Source organism: Pocillopora damicornis, chromosome 8, assembly GCF_964200805.1.
Source record: "Pocillopora damicornis chromosome 8, jaPocDami1.2, whole genome shotgun sequence".
NCBI classification, from domain to species: domain Eukaryota; kingdom Metazoa; phylum Cnidaria; class Anthozoa; order Scleractinia; family Pocilloporidae; genus Pocillopora; species Pocillopora damicornis.
Window position 1 is genome coordinate 14,689,721 of NC_142677.1, and position 26,206 is coordinate 14,715,926.

General features: G+C 37.9%; 3 protein-coding genes and 2 long non-coding RNA genes across 7 annotated transcripts; 2 read left to right on the top strand and 3 right to left on the bottom strand.

Moving 5' to 3' along the window:
• Window positions 1–3,170: 3,170 nt before the first annotated feature.
• LOC113679561 (uncharacterized) lies at window positions 3,171–7,510 on the bottom strand. Its single transcript, XM_027196530.2, has 6 exons — window positions 7,025–7,510; window positions 5,676–5,793; window positions 4,956–5,074; window positions 4,497–4,596; window positions 3,881–3,962; window positions 3,171–3,585 (listed from the first exon to the last, which is right to left on the bottom strand). Exons 1-6 carry the CDS (start codon window positions 7,198–7,200, stop codon window positions 3,332–3,334), a joined length of 849 nt encoding a protein of 282 aa, XP_027052331.2. The 5' UTR covers window positions 7,201–7,510; the 3' UTR covers window positions 3,171–3,331.
• Window positions 7,511–7,614: 104 nt separating this feature from the next.
• On the top strand, window positions 7,615–8,579 carry LOC149041549 (uncharacterized). The gene is made up of 2 exons (XM_089180304.1): window positions 7,615–8,107; window positions 8,428–8,579. Exons 1-2 carry the CDS (start codon window positions 7,733–7,735, stop codon window positions 8,443–8,445), a joined length of 393 nt encoding a protein of 130 aa, XP_089036430.1. The 5' UTR covers window positions 7,615–7,732; the 3' UTR covers window positions 8,446–8,579.
• Window positions 8,580–14,169: 5,590 nt separating this feature from the next.
• On the bottom strand, window positions 14,170–16,321 carry LOC113679548 (uncharacterized). The gene is made up of 3 exons (XR_016179125.1): window positions 15,857–16,321; window positions 14,936–15,522; window positions 14,170–14,634 (listed from the first exon to the last, which is right to left on the bottom strand). It is a non-coding gene; the product is annotated as an uncharacterized LOC113679548 (long non-coding RNA).
• A 4,201-nt stretch (window positions 16,322–20,522) lies between these two features.
• LOC149041550 (uncharacterized) lies at window positions 20,523–23,173 on the bottom strand. 2 transcript variants are annotated; one of them, XM_089180307.1, is made up of 4 exons: window positions 22,917–23,173; window positions 22,010–22,174; window positions 21,417–21,737; window positions 20,523–20,736 (listed from the first exon to the last, which is right to left on the bottom strand). In XM_089180307.1, exons 1-3 carry the CDS (start codon window positions 22,934–22,936, stop codon window positions 21,599–21,601), a joined length of 324 nt encoding a protein of 107 aa, XP_089036433.1. In that variant the 5' UTR covers window positions 22,937–23,173; the 3' UTR covers window positions 20,523–20,736; window positions 21,417–21,598. The 2 variants fall into 2 exon arrangements, with proteins under 2 accessions (XP_089036433.1, XP_089036432.1); XM_089180306.1 differs by having other exon boundaries at window positions 20,523–20,833.
• LOC113679568 (uncharacterized) lies at window positions 22,104–25,751 on the top strand. 2 transcript variants are annotated; one of them, XR_016179126.1, is made up of 4 exons: window positions 22,104–22,243; window positions 22,602–22,712; window positions 23,173–23,617; window positions 23,896–25,751. It is a non-coding gene; the product is annotated as an uncharacterized LOC113679568 (long non-coding RNA). The 2 variants fall into 2 exon arrangements; XR_003447002.2 differs by having other exon boundaries at window positions 23,173–25,751.
• Window positions 25,752–26,206: the final 455 nt, after the last annotated feature.

The following is a 26,206-nucleotide window of genomic DNA, read 5'->3' on the forward strand; positions in this document are numbered from 1 at the left end:
CATGATACTCATGTGATTCAACACAAACATGGTCGTGACTTTGACACGAATAAACTATTTAATCGAGAAACTGTTGCAAACCTACGACCCTTCGGTTTCTTTTGCTTACTGAAAGAAGGAAGGAATGCTTGAAGAATCTCTCGGTTGAATTCATGCAATATGATATGTCGGCAGAGGAGACAATATTGCGCCGTTTAGGATAATTCCCTTTGTCAAATATGCAATCACATTCAATTTTAAGAAAGCTTTGACACTCACCGGCGACTAATTTAAGTTCCGGGGAGTAAAAAAGCTATCATTATCTACCATTATTATACTACCATTATCTCCCTGGTGCGTACAGAAATTAATAAATTGAAATTACACGTATGCATTTTCTCTTCCAAAAGTTATAGTCAAGGCTCCAATAGCCATCTGAACCCAACGTCATTCAGCTGGATCTTTTAGTTCCTTTTAGTTCCTTGCACCAAATAAGCTCCTTTCTTGGTACTTAGACTAAATTGATAAGGCATTAACTTAATGTACAGTTATGGTCTTAATTTCTTTTCAATTACTAATAAAATTCAGATCTTCCATTAAAAAATTATATCATCATTAACCTTAGGTTTTCTCCTGCACACTCGTTTATGCGTTAATCGCTCACCTTCCGAACAATGCCTACTTTTCCTAGTTCAGAGTCCCAAATAAATCACAGTTCAGGCATTAATTACTTACAATTGAAAGATTACTTAAAAGCCAACTTGACAAGCAATAGTAACATAACTTTCAATAGCAACGCATTGTAAACACTAGAACTTCATAATCTAACTAAACTCCTCCTTAATGAAATTATTTGGCTTTTGAAGCAATGTCATTTTATGAATAGTAAATATCACCCGTTCTGCTATGGATCAAAGGTGATTGGTTACGAAATTTGAGCTCCATCCAAAATACTAGTGACCATGTAAAAAAGGTGGCATCCGTAGAATTCCACTAAGTAAAAGCTTATTAATGGCGGATATCTCTATCTCGCAAATAATAGACTTTGCTTTTTCGCAAGTTCTTTCAAGGGGACGATGATTTGGTGTTCCTATTGAGGAATTCATCCTATGGTCCTATGGGACAGCTTAACAATAGATACTCAGATATTAAGCTTCTAGGATTATCGCATATGCTTTCGTAGGGGCGCAGCGAGGGCTAACCTTCCTTATAAATTTTGGTTCTTAAGGCAAATTGCAAATTATTCAGGCACCTTCCCGGTCAGGACCGTCTTGTCGCAGTCGTCGCCTATCTTCATCTTCTTGAGCTTTGTTCAGTGTTGCGGTTAATCATTTTCCACCTTTTCCAGCATTTCTTCAGAGTTGCCAATGAGCCAACTAGTCAAAGGTCCCCAGCGATTGGAGCCACGGTTCCCTAAGAAATATATGCTGGCTGCACACATTAGCAAGGAGCCAGGAGACGTTATATTGAAGTGGTAGAGGTGTTTCATGGACGTAAATATCATCGGAAGAGGAGAAGGGGCGTTAGCGGAGTAATCAAATATCATTTAATTTGATACTATACGGTTTTTGTAGTGGTACTGTCAAGACAGTGCCAGGTCTTTCACGCTAATTAATATATTAATTCTTTATTTTGAATTGATTTCTCAACTTTTTCATCCCTTTTCCCGTAAAAACGAAGGTCCTCTTCGACTGTTTGAGGTAATCTTCGGTAAGATTCGAATGCTTCTAATGCTTACTGATATAACCTATGTTACGGTATAGTTCTACCGACCGAAAGAACAATTTCACAAACTCGGACAACTACTTTCTTAAATGCCGAGTAATATTCTTATTTAGGAGCGACTTCAGCTCCAATATACAATACAATAATTATCTTTAATAGACTTACTAAGGTACCGCTAAGGAACCGCCTCCAATGAGCTTTTCGTATTAGTTTCCTCATTATAAATTCAGCGCGGAGCATGAAGAGTACCACATGTTTATACCTTAAGTCACCTCTAAGAAAAAGAGGTGTCGAACGTGTTAAAATAAGACCGCAAAAAGGAATGAGAAATGATCAACTGTCTTATTACTATTCTTACGGAATGGCTTATGGTAATATTTTATTAAAAAACACCTATAATGAAAATTCTTGTTAGATGCCAATTTCGTCTTTTAACAATATTTATCTTACAGTTGTTATTCATAAGCTTACTAATTTCTGATCCATGTCCTGTTCCTGGTTCCTAATAACATGAAAACTATATGTTTTGCTACTCAAATTGGTTGTGTTATTGTTCGTCTTTCAGATTTTGGCCATCGTCGTTGTTCCTACTCTGTCTCCTCAAATGGTGCCAAACAAACCATAGGACGATCATGAGGGTGAGAGGACCAACAGTGGCAACAACTGGAACTATGACTTTTTTCGAAATGGCTGTGTCTAAACAAAGGAAATATCTAAATGGACATGAAATTTTATTATAAAGCGCTGCTTTTTCTTTCGACCAAAATTCTGAAAAGCCCACATGATGATTTGCAGGAATTTTCTCTATCAGACAATTAATTTTCGAATTCTGACATATTCTTTTTTTGTTTGTTTGTTTGTTTTTTTCCATTTTGGGTTCGACACACTTTTTGAGTAAACAGTTAAGGCGTTCTAAAAATTTCCAACTTCGAGAATAGGATTAAACTGCCTAGTCAGTGAGGATTCATCAATGGTGCTCGATAAAATCATCTGAAGAGAATTTTGGACGCTTGAGTCCGGCTAGCTGTTTCAATCAGCGTGTCTATGAAGTCATTGTACATAGTTAAACTTACAATGAGGATTCGGAGATTTTGTTGGACAACCATTCCCACATGCGCATTAACGTATGAAATGAATATAAGATTAAAGGTTCTTCTGGATAGAGACATTTTTCAACTCATCAAGACATTTCAATTTGTTGAATGAGCAAATGTGATCAGTTTGGATCACAAATGTATACAATTTAGATATCTTCAATTCATGGTCCACATGTTTTCGAAATCACTGCTCAATTTATATTAGTAAATATCAGTCTGCGACGATTATTGGAGTAATTTCTCATTAATTTTCTCATGGGCAGAATGAATAGTTGAACAATCGGAATACTTATCGTGCTAATTAACCCTAATTCCTGGACTTTGTGTTAACGATTTAATGTCATCTTCATTGAATGTGCAGCCAGCTAATTTACATAATTATTTATTTTTTCCGACGCAAAGCTGGTCTGAATACAAAAATTACTTAAAACACAAAAGCTACCAACAAAACCAACTTGACAGGTAATACCAATACTAATATCAAAAAATACATGCTATTAGAAGGTTCCCTTTCCCTTAACAATAGGTACTCAAATAGTTAAGCTAAGGTTGTTGTTTTTGCTTCGTGGTAGAGCAACGGATGGTGGCCTCCTTTCCATGTTTTCAGGGGGTGCATCGGGGATTCTATGGGCACCGTCCTGGCCTGGGCCGTCCTGTTGCAATGGTCGCCTCTCTTCATCATCTTGGTTGTTCCCCCTATTTCTCCACCATAAAAAAAGCCCTGCAAGGACCACCAGTAGTACAATCATCCCAGCGGTTGGAGCCACAATTTCCACAATGTGCGCTGCACAAATTAAAGAGGAACCAGAAGATGTTATTTTTCAATTAATAAATATTTCTTGAACGTGAACATCATTAGAAGAGAAGGAGTTTTTGCGGAGCAATTGAGCGCCCTTCCATCAACTTTGATGATATTATTGATGTCGTACGAATTCTGTGGGAGCAACAAAGCATTATTTGGTGGTACTGAGTGTCAGGTCCATCACACCTATTTATTCTTTATTTTTTATTCTCGACTTTTCCTCCTAATCACCATTCCTGCGATAAGGAAAGTACTGTTTGACTTTCAGTTAACTTACAATGTTCCTCCGCTGCTAGGCTAAGGGAAGTCCCAGAAACACAAGCATTCTCACAACCGCACAAGTGATCCAGCTCAAATTTCTAGAGTACGAAAAGATACAAGGGGAAAATTTCAAGAGTCTCATCATGGTTTCAACAAGACTTGTGTTAGAAATGATGACATCCAAAGAAAGTCGCTAAAGCCATGAACGAATTCCATGGAATTTTATGAAGCAGGATGCAAAAGGCAGATATATTTCAACCATCTTTTGCACAGCTCTTAGTAGACTTTGTATGTCTTGAAAAACTCATAACAAAAGAATTAAGAGAAGTTTTTCCCGTGTTTTTCGCAAAGCTCTATCTTGGTTAGAGAATCTTTAATAATTCGTCTCACGATAAAGAGTAAATCAACTGTAGAGTTTCTTTCAAAAGAATATCGCGATACTTCGACAGCAATACTGCTAATCTTTGACGTCTACTTTGGTCCAGTTGCACTGTGCATTGACAAGGGAGTAATATTTATGAGCGACTCGTACTCTTTCAATCCAATCGGCTGACGAGAACATTACATTTTATTTTTACTATTATTTTTTCATGTCAATCTGAATAGATAAATTGTGTAAAAAAGTCACTAACCCAGTAATGTTCATTGATTACTTTAAAGGTTGCATCCTTGATGTCTACTTTGGTCCGATCGCACTTCACATTGACAATGGACTTTAGACTCTGAAGATACCTAAAAGAAGATAAATTAGGAAGTTAGTGTCTTCTAATAGAAAAAAATTCTTTTTTTTCTTTAGGCTTTGGTTTCTGATAAAAAAAAAAAAGATATCCTATAGATCAAGCAGTACAGCTCTTCACAGCATTTTTCGAGAATGGTAGATTGTTCCTTCGTGCTGATTGTTAATTTTCTGCTTCCATGTGTTTCCCTGTGGTAAAATTCATTTGTTTTTCGAGTTAGCGTATATGCCCACCACTAAATAAGAACCCGCACCTTAGTTAACTTGTATGTGCTCATAAGAACACTGGCCCAGAGTTTTACTTAATTTTTATTGCTAAGCCTAGTCATAATTAAGAGCGTACAAGTACACATACCGTCCCCCTGCTTTGTAGGTCAGTTGAATAAAATTGCTCACTTTGGTACATTTTGGCATTTTATTTCCAATCGATTGATAATTGTCAGGATTATCGTTGTTTGGAGTCCACCTACATATCTGAAAGATAATAGAAATAGTGCGACTGTTGCCACAGGGCCACCAACAAATTCAAAGTTACTCTGATGTTTAAGACCAGCCACACACAAGATTCCGGTATGCAAACACAAAATTATAAAGGGTGGTAACCGTGCTATTTAATCGCTTGCTATATTCGCAGTCTGTGCTCTCAAAAGATCACGGTTACCCAATTCATACCTGATACCACACAAAAAGGTATCATAGATCTTATTCTAAGACGAAAATCATTTTGCTTTCCGAATAACTTTAACTTATTTCGGAGAAAACAACTTTTACAGCGACAGAAAACAAAGTATACTGGAAAAAATTAACTGCCCTACTTAATTGGCGAGTCTTTCCATTATCGAACTCAGGTGTTCTTTTAAGAGTTGTTGATCACCTGCATAATACGATGGCCATGCATCCCTAAGTTTTTACGTCTGTTGATAACAAGTAAGTCCTCTTGCGTGTTCCAATGCACAATGCTGAGTTGCTGTTCACAAATTAAGCTTAAATAGCCAGATTTCTCAAGTACAACAAAACCGCTAAAAACATCGAGCTTCATTTCTATGACTGCAGAAATAATTAGACCATTACTTACTGCTGTTTCTTTATCCCGATCACATTCTCCGGCTAAACTGATCCATCTGCATGGGTTGTACGCGTACGAATAGTATTGATCGTATTTTCCATGAGGTGTACCATTTGCGACGAAGCCTCTAAGGAAATGTCCATGAGAAAGCATTGGTTACGAAGTGATGATTGATCAAAGGAAAGCATGGTACCGAGTTACTCAATTGTAATTATAGTCTAATACAGTCGAACCTGTCTTAAGCGGTCAACCACGAGGAATGACGAGATGACCGCCTAATACAGATTCCACAGGATAGGAGCATTCTAAAAAGCAATTTAAGACGTCGTGTTTTGCCATAACTGACCACTTAGAGTGCAAAAACTAGCTCTAAAATACTACTCACATTGATTTTGGGATATAAGGATGGAAAAAGTTTTACTTAAGAGATTATTCTCAGTTTTATTTGAGTGGCTGCGCTTCGCGTGACCCTTCTCTACAGGTGGAGAACAATACAAACAGGCCGTTGGGACTTTGTAAAGGGTGATCACTGACTGCTTATAGAGGCGACCGCGTAATAGGTGCCGCAAAATACAAGTTCGACCATAGAATCATTATGGAGTGTAGGGAACTACTAACAGATATACAGATACACCAACCAACGCTCTCAACTATAATCACAACTGATATTTTTGCAGACTCCCTACACTCTCCCTGCTGAAAGGATCGCCTTTCAAAAGTTTTTTTCGCGACCTTCTATAAAATTCTGTCAATGGTGTTCTTTACTTTTCTTCAGAGATCGAAAGTTCAATTTTATCAATTTCTTGTCTGCTCCATGTCAATCATCAGATTCACTATGGCTACTTAGTAAAAACGCAAGTGAAAAATACACATGCATATGTCACGCTACGACTTGTGAGACTAAGCAGATTTATTCGAAAATATACTTTTGATTAGCTTTTTAGCCTATATGCAATTACCATTTAGCGGTAAAAACGTTCTTCCGCTAAATTACCTAAGAAGACTGTTTTAATCGCATATGCTAAATATCATTCTGTTACGGCAAAAGCTTGCTTACAATAAGTGTGAGTGAGTGAGTCCACTGAACTCTGGAAAGAGCTTGTGAAACTGAGCTATGCTTCTTTTCCTCTGATATGAGGCGGAGAAGGAACATCGTGTGCCCTAAACTGAACACAGTAGTCTACGAAGAGTTACTATCGAAGTTCCACGAATTTCACCTTAAACTCTCTTTCTTGGAACCGCGCTCGAGTGGAAAACTCGGACACGGATGATAGCCCTTACTATGAATTAATCAACATCTTAAGATCACTTCATGGTAATGTCCTGTTTTTCGCTTGATATTATCTTGTTTTGCTTACCTTATGAATGGGGCTAGATTAAAGATATTCCCATCTCTATCTTCCCAAGCGCAGGTCGTATTGGGTACAGGAAAACATTCTTGAATTCTGGTAGAAGAGCTCGCATCACACTTTTCGTATGGGACAAAAATATGCAGAACTGTAGGACACAACAAACTGATGAACAAACGCATCATTCCGCCGTAGATATCCGAAGAAGACAATTGAAGATGACGAAATCTCTTTCTAATCTAAGAATTTAGGGGGTTCCCCGTGACACATGATAAGCTCTAACAATTCAAAACAATAATACCGAAGGTATTCGTCGACTAACTGCAAAAATTTCGATATTTCAAGTAAAAAGTCATATCTTAGGAAAGCTTGAGATACCGATTATATTTCCTTTATATGTTGTTGTATGCTGTGAAAGCAAATAACCAATATTTTGGTAGGAATTAGCTATACAGTTCTGGCGCACTTGTTTGCACGGATTAACCCTTTTCCTCCCAACGTCACATATGTGTGACGATAAATGCGGCTGACCGATGCTGAGCCCGCTAGGGGTGAAATACTTGATTGCAATAGCCCCCCTCTGGCTCATTTGACGCCTGGCGATTTTTGTCGGTTTCTTCGGTGTTTTTCATGTGAATTTGCCTGCTTTTGACCGAAAAAATTGCGATTCTTTTCTGTTCGAGTTTTCGCGCGAAGTTCAGGAACAGCTGATCAGTAATGGTTTCAACTTCTGGAAGTGAATTTGTAGTAAATTCGGCTGCAGAGACTTCTCAAAACGTGGATTTAGTGTTCGTAGACGAAGATGAAATGCCATTGACTTCTGTAGCTATAGGCACGGCATATTTAGAGCGAGAGTCTGACGAGGAAATTGACTCAGACTTTTATCAGACTGACTCTGAGGCTGAAGAAAGTGACGAAAATGAAGAATTAGAACAAGCAGGTCCTCCCAGGAAGCGGAGACGTACAGCACAGGGCGAAAACGATGTTGTGGGCGATCCTGTTTGGGTAGAAGACATCAGGACGCATTCAGACCTGCCTTTCACCCAACCCACGGGGCCTAAAGTTCGAATGGGAGCAGATCAAAAAGACCCAGTGAGTTATTTTTGTCTGTTTTTTACTGATGCCTTGCTTGATCTAGTTGTGACACAAACAAATTTGTATGCTGCCCAAGAGAGAGCCAAAACCCCGGATAAACACCGTATGCCTTGGCACGCAGTGGACAAAGATGAAATAAGAACATTTATTGCCTTGATTTTAGCAATGGGGCTGGTAAACAAACCTACCATACATAGTTACTGGTCCACTGATGAGATACTTCAAACACCATTCTTCACAAATTGCATGTCAAGGAATCGGTTTACACAAATTTTGAGGTATATACATTTTGTGAACAATACACAATTAATTCCTAGAGGTCAAGATGGATATGACAAACTGGGGAAAATTAGGCCCTTCTTAGAACTAATTAAAAACCGGTTCAAAAGAGTTTATGCCCCAAGCAGGAACCTGTCAGTGGATGAAACCCTTGTGAAGTTTAAAGGACGCCTTTCATGGAGGCAGTATATGAGGGACAAACCAGCAAGATTTGGCCTCAAAGAATTTACTTTGGCTGACTCTGAAAATGGCTATGTGTTAGACATAAATGTTTATACAGGCAAGGAATGTGGACAAGAGTCTAAAGGTTTAGCTCAAAGCTAAGAGAGACTTTGCCTGTCCCATACCAGTGCAACAATACAATTTACACATGGGTGGTGTTGATGTTGCAGACCAGAGGACAACTGCCTATGCAAGGCTCACGAAAGGCTGGACATGGTATCTAAAACTCTTCTATCATTTCTTGGAGGTGTCAGTTTTGAATGCATATCTTGTTTACTGCAAGGGAAAAGATGATGATCAACCAGATCTGAGCATGATGGATTTCTGGATTCTGGTAATCAGAGGTTTACATGGTGGAAGGAGCTACAAGATTACCCCCACAGCTGCTGCACCTCAAATATCAAGATTGAATCTGTCTTTGGGACACTTCCCAGTCAAAGTTGACAAACGGTGTGCTTGTAAAGTTCACCTGCAGTGAGTGTTGACTTCATACAAGTGTGGACTGTGTGGAGTCCACATGTGCCCCAGCCCTTGTTTTGAGAAGTACCACACCCTCCAAGACTATTTGTATGATGACCCTGAATATGGAGCAGCAACCCCACGTCTGAAACCTCAGAATCCTGGCTGGCCTTTTGCAAGAGGAAGACCTAGGCAGATGAGGCAGTGAACTCTCCTATAAGTAGCGGAACATTGACCGTTGGTTGTCAAAAACTGTTCACTTATTGCTGTTGTTGTGACACACCATTGCCAACAGCATACTGACATTGTAGCACTGGTATGTCCAACTCCATGCTTATAAGAGATATTATTTGGTGTTTCCTTGTTCAAAAAATTATGTTTTCTGATTGTTTATTCTACAAATGTATGTACCCATAATTCATGGGATTATGGACATGACTGTTTCTTTTGATTGGTTAATCATTAACCTGCAGATATTTGAAAAACTTGGGGAAGGCAGTTATGCTCAGAAAGGTTGTTTGGATCAGTCTGGTAAAAAATAATACCTTATGAGATTTAAGTTGCTGTTAAATCCTCAGTTGATTAATTTTTGAAATGATTTAAAGAATTAAAATTTACGATGAAAATTGCCTTACTGTTTGAGGGCCATAAGAAGCTTTTTTTAGATCAATATAACAAATATTTGTGATTTATCTTAAAGGTCATTTCTTTAGCTTAACAAAAATGACTATTGTTATTATTTGATAGTTTTTTTTTGTTTCAGAGCTGAATTCTTGTGAACGAAGGATTTTTTAGTGTATTTTTACTGTCATATGTCAACTTTGAGGATAAAGTGAGAAACTTACATAACAAGGGACAGGCATACTTTGTTGGTTCACTGTGTAGAAAATTCTCTAAACTTCAAAATGAGCTATGATGTATGAAAATTGACTAAATGTAGCTCAACTTACAACCATTTATTTACGGTGTTGTCTTTTTTGCGAAAATTAATTACCATACCCATGGGAGGAAAAGGGTTAATCGAGAAACGGTAAAAAAGCACTTCCTCAGACACACACGCTGGTATCCCTTGATTGTCTTTTCTTAAATTTCCAAAAGAAAAATTGCGTCAATCAAATAGTGTTTTTGTTGTCATCGTTGTAATTACGAAACTAGAGTGTGTTAAGTCAGCCCTTAATCGTTGCTCGTTAGGCGGAACACAAGAAACTTCGGTTACCTTCAAATACGATATGGCTTAGCAAGCTGTACATCTGTTCGCCAGACTTTTGACATCCGTTAGACCGTTCGGTCAGTCTTGTCGGCAAGTTAGAAAATGCGATGATCGGCAAAGCTTTGTTATTCGATCAAAAATGATCTGTCAGGGGCAACACTTTTTCTCTGTTAGACTAGTCCCCAGTCATTTCTCATTAATATTTGGAAGGGTTGGGGAATTGGCGACTCGTGATAACCGCAACACAAAGGAAACCTTCCTCATCAACACTGATCCATAGAAGCTAATCAATAGTTACTTAGATCATACAGTAGCTGAAGTTCGCCATCCAAGAAGTCGTACTATTACACCACTGAAAAACAACTGCATAGAGTATATTGAGGGTGATTAAGAACCGAAATATTTTCCTCCAAAAACCCTTTTCCCTCGTTATTAGTCATTATGTTTCCAAAGTAGGAAAATGCTTTTATATTTGCCGCTGATCATTAAATTGATTGCCATTTTCTGACAAGCAATTAAATGACGAAGGACAAGGCCACCTTTAATTTAAAAAGCTTTTATTTTGTCTTATCTCGTGGATAGTCATCCATCTAAGTTAGAAAGTATTTTTCAATAATTTGAACCTTGTTCGTCCAATTTCCTTGTAAATACACATAGTAGGTATCAGAGTCAGTACCTTAGCAACTGCACACCTAAGCTTCGCCTAACCCAACAACAATCAATTTAACTGGTAACAAGTTGGAGTTAATTTTGAGTTAGGGGAGGGGTAGGTGCGAATTTGCTCAGATTATAATTAAACGCCTTTTTGTTTGAAATCATAAAATCAATGCTGAATGATTACTAGCAAACAGGTAACTATTCACCAGCTAATGCACAATAAATGGATATTCCGGGAAAATTTTCCTTCATCTCTGCTCTGAGTTGAACATGTCAAATGAACTACGGCCCGAAGATCAATATGTGCATATAATTCATGTACCCACGGCAATGTTTATAGCACTATGCATGGCCAAAAGGTTTATACATATACAGGAAAATACACTAGCTAATGCACAATTGAAGAAATGTAAAATGGTTTCCGTGTTTACATAGCCTGATGTAAACACGCGGGAAGTTGGGAGAACACGAGATAAGCGTAGGAAACCACGACGCGAAGTGGAGTGGTTTCCAGCTTTTCTTTTATAAAATAACTAATGAAAGAGGAACGAAAACCGTGTTTACATACGCTCGTGTAAAATGGTTTTATGGCCAATCAAAGCGCGTACTATTTGAATTATTTTATAAAAATGGATATTCCGGGAACACATTTCTTTATCTCAGCTCTGAGTTGAACATATAAGATGAACTACAGGCCTAAGATCAATATGTGCACACAATTCGTTTACCACGGCAGCGTTTATAGCACCAAGGCCAAAAGGGCTTTAAAATCGGTAAAACATAACATTATTTAACAATCCTAACTGCATGTTGCGATGCATACAGGTCGATTATGTCCCCAATTAGCTCTATGAGCTAAATACATTGACACGGTAATAAAGATTTTATTATTATTATTATTATTATTATTATTATAATATATGTTTCATATGAATGGCCTCGCACTCTCAAAACTCACTTTCGCCTGTTCCTCCAAGGCAAAATTACCTCAGCAAAGGAATGGTATAAATCGAGCCACATCAATCGCTTCGAACGAGAGAAGGAGCTAGATGCTTATCTTAATTAAACCAGCCATTTCAAACTTTGAAAGCAAATTCAATACATAGACTGATTTACATGTCCCAACGTCAACCGACCTCGAGTCAGTAACCTATCAAATTCAGAAGTAACTTTATAAGGACTACAAAGTCATTTCATAGAAGTGTTGTGGAAAGTTAAAGGTTATAATAACAAAATGCAAGATAACTTTCGTGGATCAGCTCGAACTGAGAACTAACACCGGAAGCTAACAACCAATATAGCACACCTGAAAGGATCGTCTTTAGAGGAGTCGGGACACGATACTGATTGTCAAAATCACAATATTAGGAAGAATGTCAGGTACTGTTTCGTACGTGACAAAGTCATTCCGCACAAATAATGCACAATACGAGCTTTCGGTGCTTCTTAACAAAGAAGATACTGTTGTAACAGGAGAATGTTCGTGTGTAGCTGGGTAAGTACATAAATTTTAGATGAAGTTCAAAAGCAAAATATCTCTCGTTTTGCAAGGGTCTCTGTGTATCTGCTACATATACATAAATAATTTACAAAACACTCTTGACGAGCATTTAATGTCATCATAATACTGTTTAAAGCTTGTAGTTTGCAACATTTCATTTCCATTAACACAGAGACATGCTTCTGATTAAAAAGATCTGTTTTTTTTTTTCTGAGGCATATTTGAATCATTGGGAGGCCAAGAACAGACAATGCCTTTTTTTATATGAAGGCATTTCTTTAGCTGCAGCTGATATGAACATTTGCTGGTAGCCATAAAAGATACGCATAGTCATATGATTACAAATATATTGGACCATCTTAAAAACTCTAAGCATGTACTTTCTTTTCAAAGGTTTTTTTATTATTTTTTCCTCAGCTTAGCTGGAGTGTGTAAAGATGTGGGGGCACTTTTGTACCATATTTCTTCAGAAGTTAGAGAGGGAAACAACAAAACATGCACATCAAAACCTCAGGCCTAGGGGAAGACCTTCAGCTTTAGCTAAAAAACGTTACTCTGCCAGCAGATTGTCAAACATCCAAATAAAGAAAGACAGGGTGCACAAAGGCAACTCCCTTGTCCCTTGGCAGACATGCACTGTTACGAGGTCTGGATATGATCCTCGTGCAGTAGACGACAGACAGCCTATGGCCTTGGACCAGGATGACTTGAAATACCTAGCAGCTTTAACAAATGGTAGATGTGGTATCCTTCTTAATTCCGACTATCCCTAGAGCCAGTCAGAACCTGATATAAATGACATAGCTGGCGAAGAAACTGTACAAGCAATTGATGAGCCTTTGCCAATTTCAGATCAAACTGCCATGATACACAGTGGCTAAATAGTTCAGTAGAGGTGAAAATAAGAAATTTCTTCAGACAGCATTCATCTGGACGCCAGTATTGGCAAAGTAGCGAATTTGTTAGAAGGCCCACTGTTTGCCCACTCGTCTTAGTCTTCCACTCTGATCTCACGGAAACCGGCCATCACAGAAATCAATACATGTCAATGTATAGGTCACGCAAGCCTATTAGTGAAGCGGTTTCCAGCTTTTGTGAAATTTCATGAAAGTTTACTAGTTTATTTTGCTAGGAGCAATTAATTCTCGTCATAAAATTTTGAAAGACGGCTCTTCACACTTCCCTCTCGCTGTCAAACCCAGGAAATCTGGACGAAACCATACTTGGGTGAGAAAAAAACTGATACTTTTACACAAAAATGATTATTTGTTTTTCACGCTCATCCGTCATTTTCATTAGTGGCAAAGTCAGTATGCCTCTGACTCCTTATGACGGCTGGCGCAAGCGACAAAATATTTTCTCAAACATTTTTCTGGATTCCACAAAGAATCTTGGATCGCAATATTTCTATTTTTGAGGTTATTAACAACCTTTCATGGTTATGGTCTTACGACATGGTCGGACATTTGGCCCCGCACATTGTTGTACATGTTCCGGGAAGCAAACAACCATTCCTAGAATATGAGTATCGAGCTCGAAGAGCAGATAAATCTCTGGAACAAATAATTATCTGTCTGTTTAATTGCCTTGAGAGGAGGTTCGGGAATAGATAGAAGTGCTACATGGAGCCTAACATGTGCGATATTTTCTTAAAGACCGTACCTCTTGCAGCGAAGGAGAAAACGTGTACGGATACCCTTTCGTTAGAAATGTTACTGAGCGTTATGTCGATTTTCGGTGTTCTGTACTATGACTTTATTAATGGTCATTCTTCTCCTGCAGCAAGAGCATAACACTTTTCCACCCGTTAGGCGTTAACAAGGTCAATGTTTCAATTTTTTTTTGCCGAATAAAGTAACCAATAAATATCTTTTTTGAGCAAGGTATCTCAAAGGGTCCTTGAGATACTAGGCACTCCAATAGTTAAGCCTCTGAGGTTGTCGATTTTGCTCTGTGATGGAGCAACGGGCGCCGGCCTCGCTTCCAAGTTTGAGCCATAGCGTATATTGTAGGTTATATGGGGACCGTCCTGGCCTGGGCCGTCTTGGTGCAGTGGTTGCCTCTCACCATTTTGTTGGGCGTTGTTGTTGTTCCTCCTCCTGTTCCTCCTCTTTTTCCACCATAGAAAAAGCCCTGCTGGGACCACCAGCGCAATCATCCCAGCGGTTGGAACCACAATTTCTACAATAATGTACGCTGCACAAATTTAAAAAAACCAGAAGACGTTATTTTTCAATAAAAAAATATTTCTTGAACGTAAATATGATCGGAGGAGAAGGAGCTTTAGCGAAGCAATAGAGCGCCCATCCATCAGCTTTGATGATATTATTGACATTGTATGATTTTTGTGAGGGCAGCAAGACATTATTTAGTGATTCTGTAAAGTGAGTGCTACGTCTATCACACCTATTTATTCTTTATTTTGTATTCTAAACTTTTCTTCCTAATCGTTATTCCTGTGGTAACGAAGGTACTTTTTAACTTTCTTTCAACTTACGATGTTCCTTCGCTGCTGGGATGAGAGATGTTCCCAAAACACAAGCATTCCCACAACCGCACAAGTGATCTAGCTCAAATTCCTAGAGCACGATAAAGGAGATACAAGAGGAAGTTTTCAAGAGCTTCATTACGGATTCAACATATGACAATCTCCTATAATCAATTTTCTTACGTGACAAGACTCGTGTTAGGAATAATGAAATCCAAGTCGCAAAAGGCTGAACAGGTTTCATGGAATTTTAAAAGCAAGTCTTTAATAATTCGTTTCACGTTCGTTTCAAAAGAAAATTTCAATATTTCGACAGCCATACTGCTAGTCTTTGCCATCTACTTTGGTCCAATCGCACTCTGCATTGACAAGGGAGGAATATCTATTAGCGACTCGTATTCTTTCAACCCAATCGACTGACAAGAAAATTACAATTTATTTTTCATAATTATTTTTTTACATCAATCTGAGTTGATAAATTGTGTAAAAAGTCAATTACCCAATGGTCTCCATTGACTTTCAAGGTTGCATCTTTGATGTCTGCTTTGGTCCGATCGCACTTAAAGTGGACAATGGATATTCGACCTTCAAGATCCCTGAAAGAAGATAAACTAGGAAGTTAATTAGTGTCTTCCGATAAAGACAAATTCTGTGTTTTTTATATCCCATAGATCAAGAAGTACAGTTCTCCACGTCATTTTTTTGTAAATGGTACATTGTTCCTTCCCGCTGATTGTTAATTTTCTGCTTCTATGTATTTCTCAGAGGTAAAATTCATATGTTCTTCAAAGCTTAAAAAAGAGTTGTGTTGAAGTTAGCCTATGTGCCAAGCACGAAATAGGCGCCGCGCACCTAAGTGAACTTATATGCGCACATAATACTAACTTTTAAACGCTGAGCCTCGTCATAAGAACGCGCAAGTACACATACCTTCCCCCTGCGTTGTAGGTTAGTCGAATACCATTGCTCTCTTTGGTACATTTTGGCATTTGATTTCCAATTGATCGATAATTGTCAGGATTATCGTTGTATGGAGTCCACTGACATATCTGAAAAGATAATAGAAATAGCACTACTGTTGCCACAGGACCACCAACAAATCTCAGAGTTACTCTGATGTATAAGACCAGCCACACGTAAGATTCCGGTATGCAAACACAACATTATAAAGGGTAGTAACCCTGCTATTTTAAATAATCGCTTGCTATATTCGTGTCCAGTCTGTGCTCTCAAAATATCATTTCTGCGACTGAAGAAATAATTAGACTATTACTTACTGCTGTTTCTTTATCCCGATCACAGTCACCAGCTAAACTGATCCATCTGCATGGATTATAGGCGTACGAATAGCATTGGTGATATTTTCCATCAGGTTTACCATTTACAACGAAGCCTCTAAGGAAATGTCCATAAAAGCATTGGTTACGAAGTGATGATTGATTAAAAGGACGCATAGCACCGAGTTACTCAATTGTAATTATAATCTAATACAGGCGAGCCTGCCTTAAACGGTCATCCACTAGGAATGACGTGGTGACCGCATAATAGAGGGTCTTAATGGGGTTAACCGTTAGCCGTAAAACGGCCAAAAAATTTAGCCGTTAGGCCTAAAAATTGACAAATTTTAACCGTTAGTCGTAAAAAAAGTTTACCGCAAACAATATGTCTGGTGGAAACAATGGAAAGGTGTTAACCGTTAGCCGTAAATTGGCCGAAATTTTAACCGTTAGCCGTAAAAGCCATCATCCTATTGAGACCCTCATAATACAGATTCCTCAGGATGGTGGCACTCTAAAAAGCGATTTAAGACGTCATGTTTTGCCATAATTGACCGCTTAATTTGCAAAAATACCACTTACATTGCTTTTGGGAGATAAGAATCGATTAAGTTTCACTTGAAAAATTACTCTTAGTTTTATCTAAGTGGTTGCGCTTCACGTGACCGTTCTACACAGGTGGAGAACAATACAAACAGGCTGTTGGGACTTAGTAAAGGTTGACTACTGACTGCTTATAGAGGTGACCGCTTAATAGGTGCCGCTAAATACAGGTTCGACCATAGAATCATTATGGAGTGTGGGGAACTACCAAGAGATACAAAAACCAACACACATAAGTATAATCAAAACTGATATTTTTGCAGACTCCTCACATCTTCCCTGCTGAAAAGATCGCTTTTCAAAAGCTTTTTTCCGCGGCATTCTATCACATTCTGTCCATGATGTGGTTTCACTTTTCTTCAAAGATCAAAAGTTCAATTATCTCAATTTCTTGTCTGCTCCATATGTCAGTCATGAGATTCGCTTGGGTTATTTGATAAAAACGCAAGGAAAAAATATATACATGTTATTCGCCAGCCGGGAGGTCCGTATTGGGAAAAACTGTGCCCGAGATCGTAAGTACCGCCCGAGGTCGTTTGCCAAGGGCGGTACTCAAGACAGAGGACACAGTTATTCCCAACACGGACTGTCTTAGGCTGGTGAATAACATTTTTGTTTTTTCCCTCAAACTTCACGGAATCCTTTCCAAACGAACCCGAATGATTCAGGGCTGTAATTACTGCAAGATCTTCTATAGACTGAACAATTATTGAGCGAGTGAATAGAGGTGATGTAAATTAAAGAGAGAGGCTTCACTGAAACATTTTCATTTGCGTATTGATAAAGGTGATTTAAGAGACTTCCAATCAAACTTTGAAACATTATTTTTACAAGTATCTGTCACAATCTGATATTTGTCGATTAGAGAGCGCGTAAGAAAAAAAAAAGCGCATGTACACTTTGAAAAAACAACGGAACTCGTTTGGCAAGGACTGTCACGACAATGTTTTCTTCGAAAACAGTCAGTGATCTTACGGAAAGTATTATTCACTCTCATCGACGATTCATTCATGTGCGAAGATTTACCTCTAATCATAAAGTAAACGGCGAGGAAAGTAATCGTAAGTATATTTAATTTTTTTTTATTTTGAAGTTGCAAGGGTTTGCTCGTTTGTTTGCAGCAATGGCGTGTGTAAATCTGGTCTTTCCTCCACAAAAACTAAATTCGAATGAAGGGGATTTAATGCGGCTTTTTATTTTCAGTTCTGTTGTGCAATTAACGGTACAACTGTCCAAACTGAAAGGACTTGGAAAGACTCACTAAAAGGGTATTTTTAGTAGAACTGAAGACTTCGCTCGCCCTTTCACTACGAAACAAATTGTTTGAGTGAATTCAGATATTAAATGAATGAAAGTTCTACTGATTCATTCAACTTTTTAGGGACTTTTTGTGAAGGAAAGTAATTAATTACAGACAGTCTGTAGGCCGCTTGTCAACCAATTTAATAACACTTTTGCTCATAACAATTCATTTTGAAATCAATATTTTTCTGTCAACCAAAGTGATTTGAGAGAGAGAAAAGAGAGGATTAATAACTAATTTATCGGCTTGAAGTAGTGACCGACGTGTTTGCTTAAAAGTACTTACCAGCCGGAAAAACGAGAAACATTTTTGAAAAATGGCAACGAAGGTAGGGATGTACTCGGCAACTTACGAAAGCGTTACCGTGCCCGTGGGCAGAAATATATATCTAAATACGGACCGCGCAAAGAACCAATCAGATTGCAGAATCATTGCCGCGCCCTCTGACAAAAAAATTAATCTATGTCACGCTATGTCGCGCTATGTCACGCTAGACTTGTGAGACTGAGCAGATTTAATAATAATAATAATAATAATAATAATGTTTATTTCTTATATTGCGCAGTCTAGCATGCGATAAAGATATGATCGAGTGCGCATTACAACACTAAAATCTTAAAGTAATAAATGGCTAGTCCAAATAATGATAATAATAATAATAATTTACAATTTTCGGAAAACAATAAAAGTAGAATATGAGTTAATAAAAGAACTAATAAAAAGCTAATTTAAAAAGATGTGTCTTTAGTAAAACTTTAAAAATGTTCAATGATTGACATTGTCTAATTTCTAAAGGGAGTCGATTCCATACTTTGGGCGCAGCATTTTCAAACGCCCTATCCCCGAGTGTCTTTTTTGTTCTATAGGTATTGTCCATTAGGAGTATGCCCCGGTATGATCTCAACTGATACCGCGAGCTCTCTTTGATTTTTATCAAGTCTGAAAGATATTGTGGTGCGACGCCGTAGATACATTTGTGAACTAGCATTGCTATCTTGAATTCTATTCTGTGGGTAACCGGAAGCCAGTGCAGGTTGATCAGGGATGGTGTGATAGGATCATACCTAGATATAGTACATACCAGCCGAGCACCCGCGTTCTGCAGGCGTTGCAGCTTACCAAGATGACCAGCGGGCGTACCATATAATGGACCGTTACAATAGTCTAATCGTGACATTATAATAGCCTGTACAATGGACTTCCTATTATCATATGATAAATACTTTCTAATACGCCGGATGTCATGTAGATGGTAATAAATATTCTGACATATGCTGTTAATATGTGTGGTCATATTCATGTTTGCATCAAACCAAGCACCCAGGTTTCTAACATACCGCATCCCTCAGGACCAGGATTAAGTTTGAAGACCAGATCGCCAATTAGCACTTGATGGAATGAGGCACATGAATTTGCATAGTAGGCTATTGGACACCTGTGCCTACGTAGGCGTAACCGACATGAGAAATCAAGCATATTCAAAATTCCCAGGAACTCGGGTGGAACGTAGTAGCTGATCCATGGACGTCGGAAGAATGTAATACAAGCAGAGCCGTTAAACAGATTGGTGAGAACAACACCATTAGAGAGATCACTGTTCCATGAAGAGTGAAACAATACTTCGACTCCAGCCAATAACGTGGCATTGTTCCTTATGCAAATAGGGCTCTCAGTCCAACAGTTCACTGAAGACGAGAAACAACCAAATATCCTAATATTCCAGCCAGTGAAATGCGTAAACAACTCCAAACCCGGCCAGTAGAAAGTGTGAGGTCTTACACATATACCCTCGTGGTCGTATTTCAGAGGGAAGGCAGCAGTAAGTATTAAAAAGACCACAAACACGTTGGTGGTTTTTGAGTGCCTGCACCTCATTTGCATGTCTGTATATAACGTCCGATTACGTCCGATTGGAGTCTAGCTTCCTCTTGAAGGGCGGTTAGATTTAGGACCTTTCTCGGATTTCTCGGATTTATTCGGAAATATACTTTTGGTTAGCTGTTTAGCTTACATGCAGTTAAAAGTAGTAGTTAAAACGTTCCGCTGCCAAATTTCCGAAGAAGACTGATTTGGTCATATATATTAAATGTCATTCTATTACGACAAAAGCTTGGTTGAAATAAGTCGTTAATAATGCCACTGAACTCTGAGAAGAGGTTGTGAAACGGAGCTATGCTTTCTCCTCTGACATGGGGCGGAAGAGAAACATCGTGTGCCCTAAATTGAACACAGTAGTCTACAAAGAGTTAATATCGAAATCGCATGAATTTCACTTTTACCTCTCTTGCTTCGAACAAAGCTCGAGTGGGAAACGTGGCCACGGATGACATTATAGCCCATGAATTAATCAACATCCTAAGATCATTTTATGGATATATTCTGTTTTCCTTAAAGTTTATCTTGTTTTGCTTACCTTTCGATCCTTTCGGTACTCGAATATATCAATGGCGCTAGATTAACGATCTTCCCATCTCCAACTTCCCAAGCGCAGGTCATATTGTGTACAGGGAAGCATTCTTGACTAGTGGCAGAAGAGCTGGCATCACACTTCTCGTATTGGACAAAGGTATGCAGAACTGTAGCGCACAACATACTGATGAAAAAACGCATCTTTTCTCCGTGGGTATCTGAGGAAGACGATGTCAGAAGACGAAGTCTTTTCGCAAACAAAGAATGTGGGGGTTTTCCCGTGAATATGTTGGGGATTCCCCCATGATAACGCCTCTAATTAAAAACAATTAATATATATGAGTATGAGAAGGAACCACAAATCTGTCGATTGGAGAGTTTTATCTTGATGTAACACCAAATTCTCTCTTCTATAAAGTTATAAAGAATAAGATGACGTTTAAGCAAATAAATTTTTATGCACAATTCTCGAAAAATTTCGCTTTGTGCACGCAGAAGATGACTTCGTTTCGATAGCTTCATTTCCGGGAAAAAAAAAGGCAGCACTGAAGATCTTGTCTGACATCTGCTAATAATACATAGACCTAAACTTGGCCGATTGTAACACACCTCGCACAAAAACATAATCCAAGATTCCATCTCCACTGCTTTCGCCTTCTATTGGATGCACAACGGAAAGATAGATTCTCGGAAAGCGCATTTCGTCTAACTTCCTATTTACTTTGTACGGCGATCGATTATAAACCATGCACACTAGAAATTCAGTGTGGGGAATTTAGCCGGACGATTTAAAAGTGATTAGAATTTAATGCTTTTTTTTTTAATCATAGAATAAACGCTGAAGGAATACAAGCAAACAGATAACAGTACACAAGTAATGTACGGTAATAGTGCCTACCTTTGATGACTGAGGACTTGTTCTCGATACTGCCGCAAAACAGAGGTGATTGAGGCTTGCAGAGGGAGCTTTCAGTTACAGATCATTTAGTAAACAATTTTTTACCATTCGTCTGAGTCCTTTAGTCTGATTTCTCGGAAACCGGCCATCACAGAACCGCGTACATGCCATTTTAATCAGGATCAAATTAACGCATACAAGCGGTCAAAGTAGCTTCCCCTTGGGTCACGATAAGTAAATAGGCCCAAGCAAGGCCCGGTACCACAGCTGGCGAACCCTTCAAATGCGGCTTTGGAGAGGCTTTGGATACCATTTTGCCTCCTAAACGCGATTTTAGGTCGAAAAAGTTTCAATGTAGTTACTTTTAAAGGAGGAAAAGCTATAGGAAAGTCGAAGTTTGGTGTTCCAGTTCGATATGCCGCCCAGCAATCAATTGATACAACGCCTGTGGCCACCGGATCTTCTCTAAACATATGCAGAGGTTTTTCTCCAGACCAAGAAGACCTTCCCCATATTGACGAATCTCATGGTTTGAAAAAAACAAAAGATCTAAAGGTATAAAATTACGACTGAAGTGCAAGTTAAAAGCTTACCATGAGAGGAAAGCCACGCTGGCTTCGTCTTGGCTCAATGCGAGAGAGCCGCTCGTCTCAGCACTGTTGACCAGACAGGCTTTGCCTTTGGGGCAGATGTGTGTCATTCCTTTTTGCGAAGAAGAGGCGTGCGGCAGATGCCTTAACTGCAGTCCAGGGCAATTCCTATGCGAAAACCATATCAATTCAGTTAATGCAGGAGGTAGATCTCTGCACCACCGGGAAGTTTGGAAGGTAAGTTGAAGATTAATGGAACACAGTCTCCTTCACCTTATCAATTATGTTGTGAAACCCGATTTCGTGTGGTTTGATTGCAGAGACATCCTTCTTTTTTTTCTTACAACTGTATATATCTCCTCTACACAATTACTTCACTTCATGAAGTTTCTTTGTCAGTAAAACCTGCCCCACTTTTATACAGAGGAAAAAGTGAAACCAGTGAGCATAATTTCTTCTTGCAAACATACATGTAATTTGCTCTATACTCAGAACAAAGTAAAGTTTATTTTTGGCAATTTTGAAAGAGTTGGCTGATTTAAGGGGTGTGTGATTTGTAGTCACCTGATTCACATAGGATATTATATACTCTTAGGATGGAACTGATTCATGAATGCCATATCAATTTGGTGAGTGTGTATGGACTACACCTCACAACATGGATCATGGATATGTGCATGACTTTATAGCTGTTGGTTTTTGCATGGTAAGTAACTAACAGCAGTGCAATTTGTAACTATATTGTGAGATAGGTTGCCAATCTGCAATTACCAGTACCACTTTTTACACTTAAATAGTTTGGTTACCTCTTCCAGGAAGGTTTTTGTTTCTGTTTTAATTGGTTTTAAGGTGCTGATTATTTTAGATTTAAAAGTGGTAGAACAAGCACATTACTGAGGATAACTGATACCTTAACTGTAAATTTTCCATGACTAACTCTTGGTTATTCTATCACAAATAAGGGCTTGTACATTGCAGAAGTGGTATTTTTGAGGTGTTTTTCATTTTCATGAGAGGAATAATGACCACTTTCAACATAAACAGGAATCAGTAAACAATATTATTATTATTATTATTATTATTATTATTATTATTATTATTATTATTATTATTAGAGAAGAATATAAGTATGGACACACTACTGTATGGTGTCTGTCTTTGTACAGGGCAGCAGCATCCATTAAAATCAAATGTTGCAAGTATGAACCAGAAGCCATAACACTGATTAGGAACAGTTTCTGGCTATCTTCTCCAAAACAACCCCAGGTAGCCTTTGACCTTGGATTTATGGCCCTGTTCCAATACATTTTCTTAGAATGTAGAGTGTCTTTATTAAAGTCAATATGTCAGGCGTTGCAATGGCTGGTTCCTCCTGCTTCCAAGGTTTACGTAAGTATTCATTCAATAAATTTTTATCTTATACTCACGAATGCAATTTTTTCTTAATTTATGCAATAAATAAATTATTTGATTTCCTTTAGATTAAGGACATCTACTGGCTCTTTGTTGGAGATTGTTTCGAGGAGTTCCTGTATGTCCAGCATTTTGAGTAACCTGAAGCAATTCAATCCTTCTTATGAGAATGATGATGAATGTCCTGCATGACCTAAGGTTTGTGATAAGTCATCCTGCAGATGAAATTCCTAAGTGAGTAATATCTACCTTTGGAAATCTCGAACAACTATCATTATATATGTTGGCATAATGAATGATATAATTTCAACAAGAAACATCATTCTGAATCTTTATGAGTCTCTCTTTTTCCTAGTGGTCCTCTATAGTGTGGCATCTGGTCTTAGCATGAGTTATTCCATTATTTTTCACTCATTTAGGCTTAAGAAATATTTATAACATGACAATTTTAATAAGATATTGGCATCTGATTGTAGGAGAAGGGAAGTTTATTTATCTCCATTGATGCATTGTTTGGATGTGTCCAGAAATGCAGCGCTGGAACTAATGGAAAGTCCTCAAATCATGGAGAGGAACTGTTCATTAACCAAGAAAAAGTGGATGCATTTCCAGCTAATTACAGCAAAAGACCAAGCGGCAAGTCAACAGTGTGTAAACCGAATGACTTTTTCTCTTACTTTGTGTGTTGTTGCTTTACTCTAATCTTTTGTTACCCATCAGTACTCATACCACTACTCAACCATTGCAACGAGAGACCAAAAGTAACAGTCATGTTTGTTACTGGTAATAATGATGTCAGTGTTGTATTATTTAAATATGGTACAGTTTGAAGGGTCAATTACTGAAACTGTATAGATTGTCATTTAAGATACATAATTAATCATCATTTTACACTCAATGTACCAGTAATATAAATGTAACAATATGAAAACTGAGAAATTAATGCTGATCAATTAAATTAATGTCTAACAGAAAATTCAATACAAAATACTTGTTTGCTGTTATGGCACAATTTAAGAATTTACAAATGAAACCAAATCATAAGGTCAGTAAATTTATCAATTATATCATTTCAAATACTCGTCACTCCAATCTTACTTTATATAGTTTAGTTAATTGGACACAATCATTTGTAAACCACAAAGTTCACATCACAAAATGTGATAAATATCATAGTAATTATGTAATAATGATGATGATAATGACTATAATTATTATTAACTGACCTGTTTCATGATGTTGCCAATTATATTCTTGGCTTGTTTATCAGCTGAAAGTAGTGACACAGCTGACCCTGAATCTGTTGCCACCTTTTTATAGTCATCTCTATCTGACTTAGACAAGTTCCTCCACTTTTCTCAGATGGTGCGAAAGACCTTCCACCAGTTTGTTCTGTGGAATAAAAGGAGGTGATGCATTTTTTAATTTAAAAGATAGGATGTAAACCACAAATTTAGCTAGATCAAGAATGACTACCTTTGTTAAGAGGAACTCCCTTGAGAAAGCATTAAGCCACTTTCTTTCTAGTTTCTTTTAAGTCCTCTTGACTGTCCATCAAGCACTCTGGAACCACTACTACACATCACATTGTGGTTGTTTATCCAGTACAGACCAGGAAAAAAGTAATGTTTCACACTGAAAGAAAAAACAAAGGAAATTAAAATTCTAACTGGTGTAGCAATTTGACATACAAGAAAACTTTGAGGTAGCTGTCACTGACAACACACTTGCAGTCAAAACTACTGTAGGGCTGACACTCAAAAAGTCACCTTTGAAACTCTTTACAATGGCCAATTCATATTATCAACTCAGTTAATAAAACGGAATTTTCTTGTTATATTTCCCCACAAATGCAGCACCACAGTTTCTTTAGAAATTTGCTCCCTCTATTCAATTGGAAAAACATATTTTTCAGTTAATTTATCACATTAACATGACTCATAACAATTGAATGACAGTACAGTTAAGCTAAAAAGGCTATTGTAAAAGAGGAAAATTGTTGTAATATGTTTTAATTTGCAAAGTCTGAGAGTAGAGTTCTGTGCATGCAATCCCATAAATTAAAGTTCTGAGCTTCTTCAAGATCTCTTTAATAGTATTTCTTTCTGTATCTATATTGTGTGGTACAACTACCACATCAATTTTGTTTACCTCAAAATATTAAAAAACTTTAAATCCTCCCCTCATATTCAACAGTAATACTGATTATTAATATTTGTAAATTGTTGTTAGTCAATAATCTTAGGTTGATGTGTATTTGTTCCTACTATGTGAAAAACATGCAAAATGATAAGTAATAAATAAATGAATAAACAAATTGAAAGACAGAGAACTAGAGGAAAGGGCCATTTTGTATCTTTTTTCAGGCACTTTTGTTAGACAAAAGGGCACTTCTGTAACGTGACAGGCACTTTTGTAACTGTGCAGGGCACTTCTGTAACGTGACAGGCACTTTTGTAACTGTGCAGGGCACTTTGGTAACTTTGGAGGGCACTTTGGAAACTTTTAGGGCACTTTTGTAACTATGGAAGTTTATGAATATTATTTAATTCCTGAACTACTTAAACCCTTAAAAAATTTGTTAAAGCAACCACTTCAGTAGCTTTTAAGAAAATGGGAACTGGACGACCTCCGAGCTGATCGAGCTAGGGGATCAGAAAGGTAGTACTTCAAACGTTCTACATGGACAGGAAACGATCTTTCACCAAAAATGTAGATCGTTTTGTTAAGGGTTGAAGATTGCGGCAGACAATCTTTCTGATAACAAATAGTAATTACTCATGATTT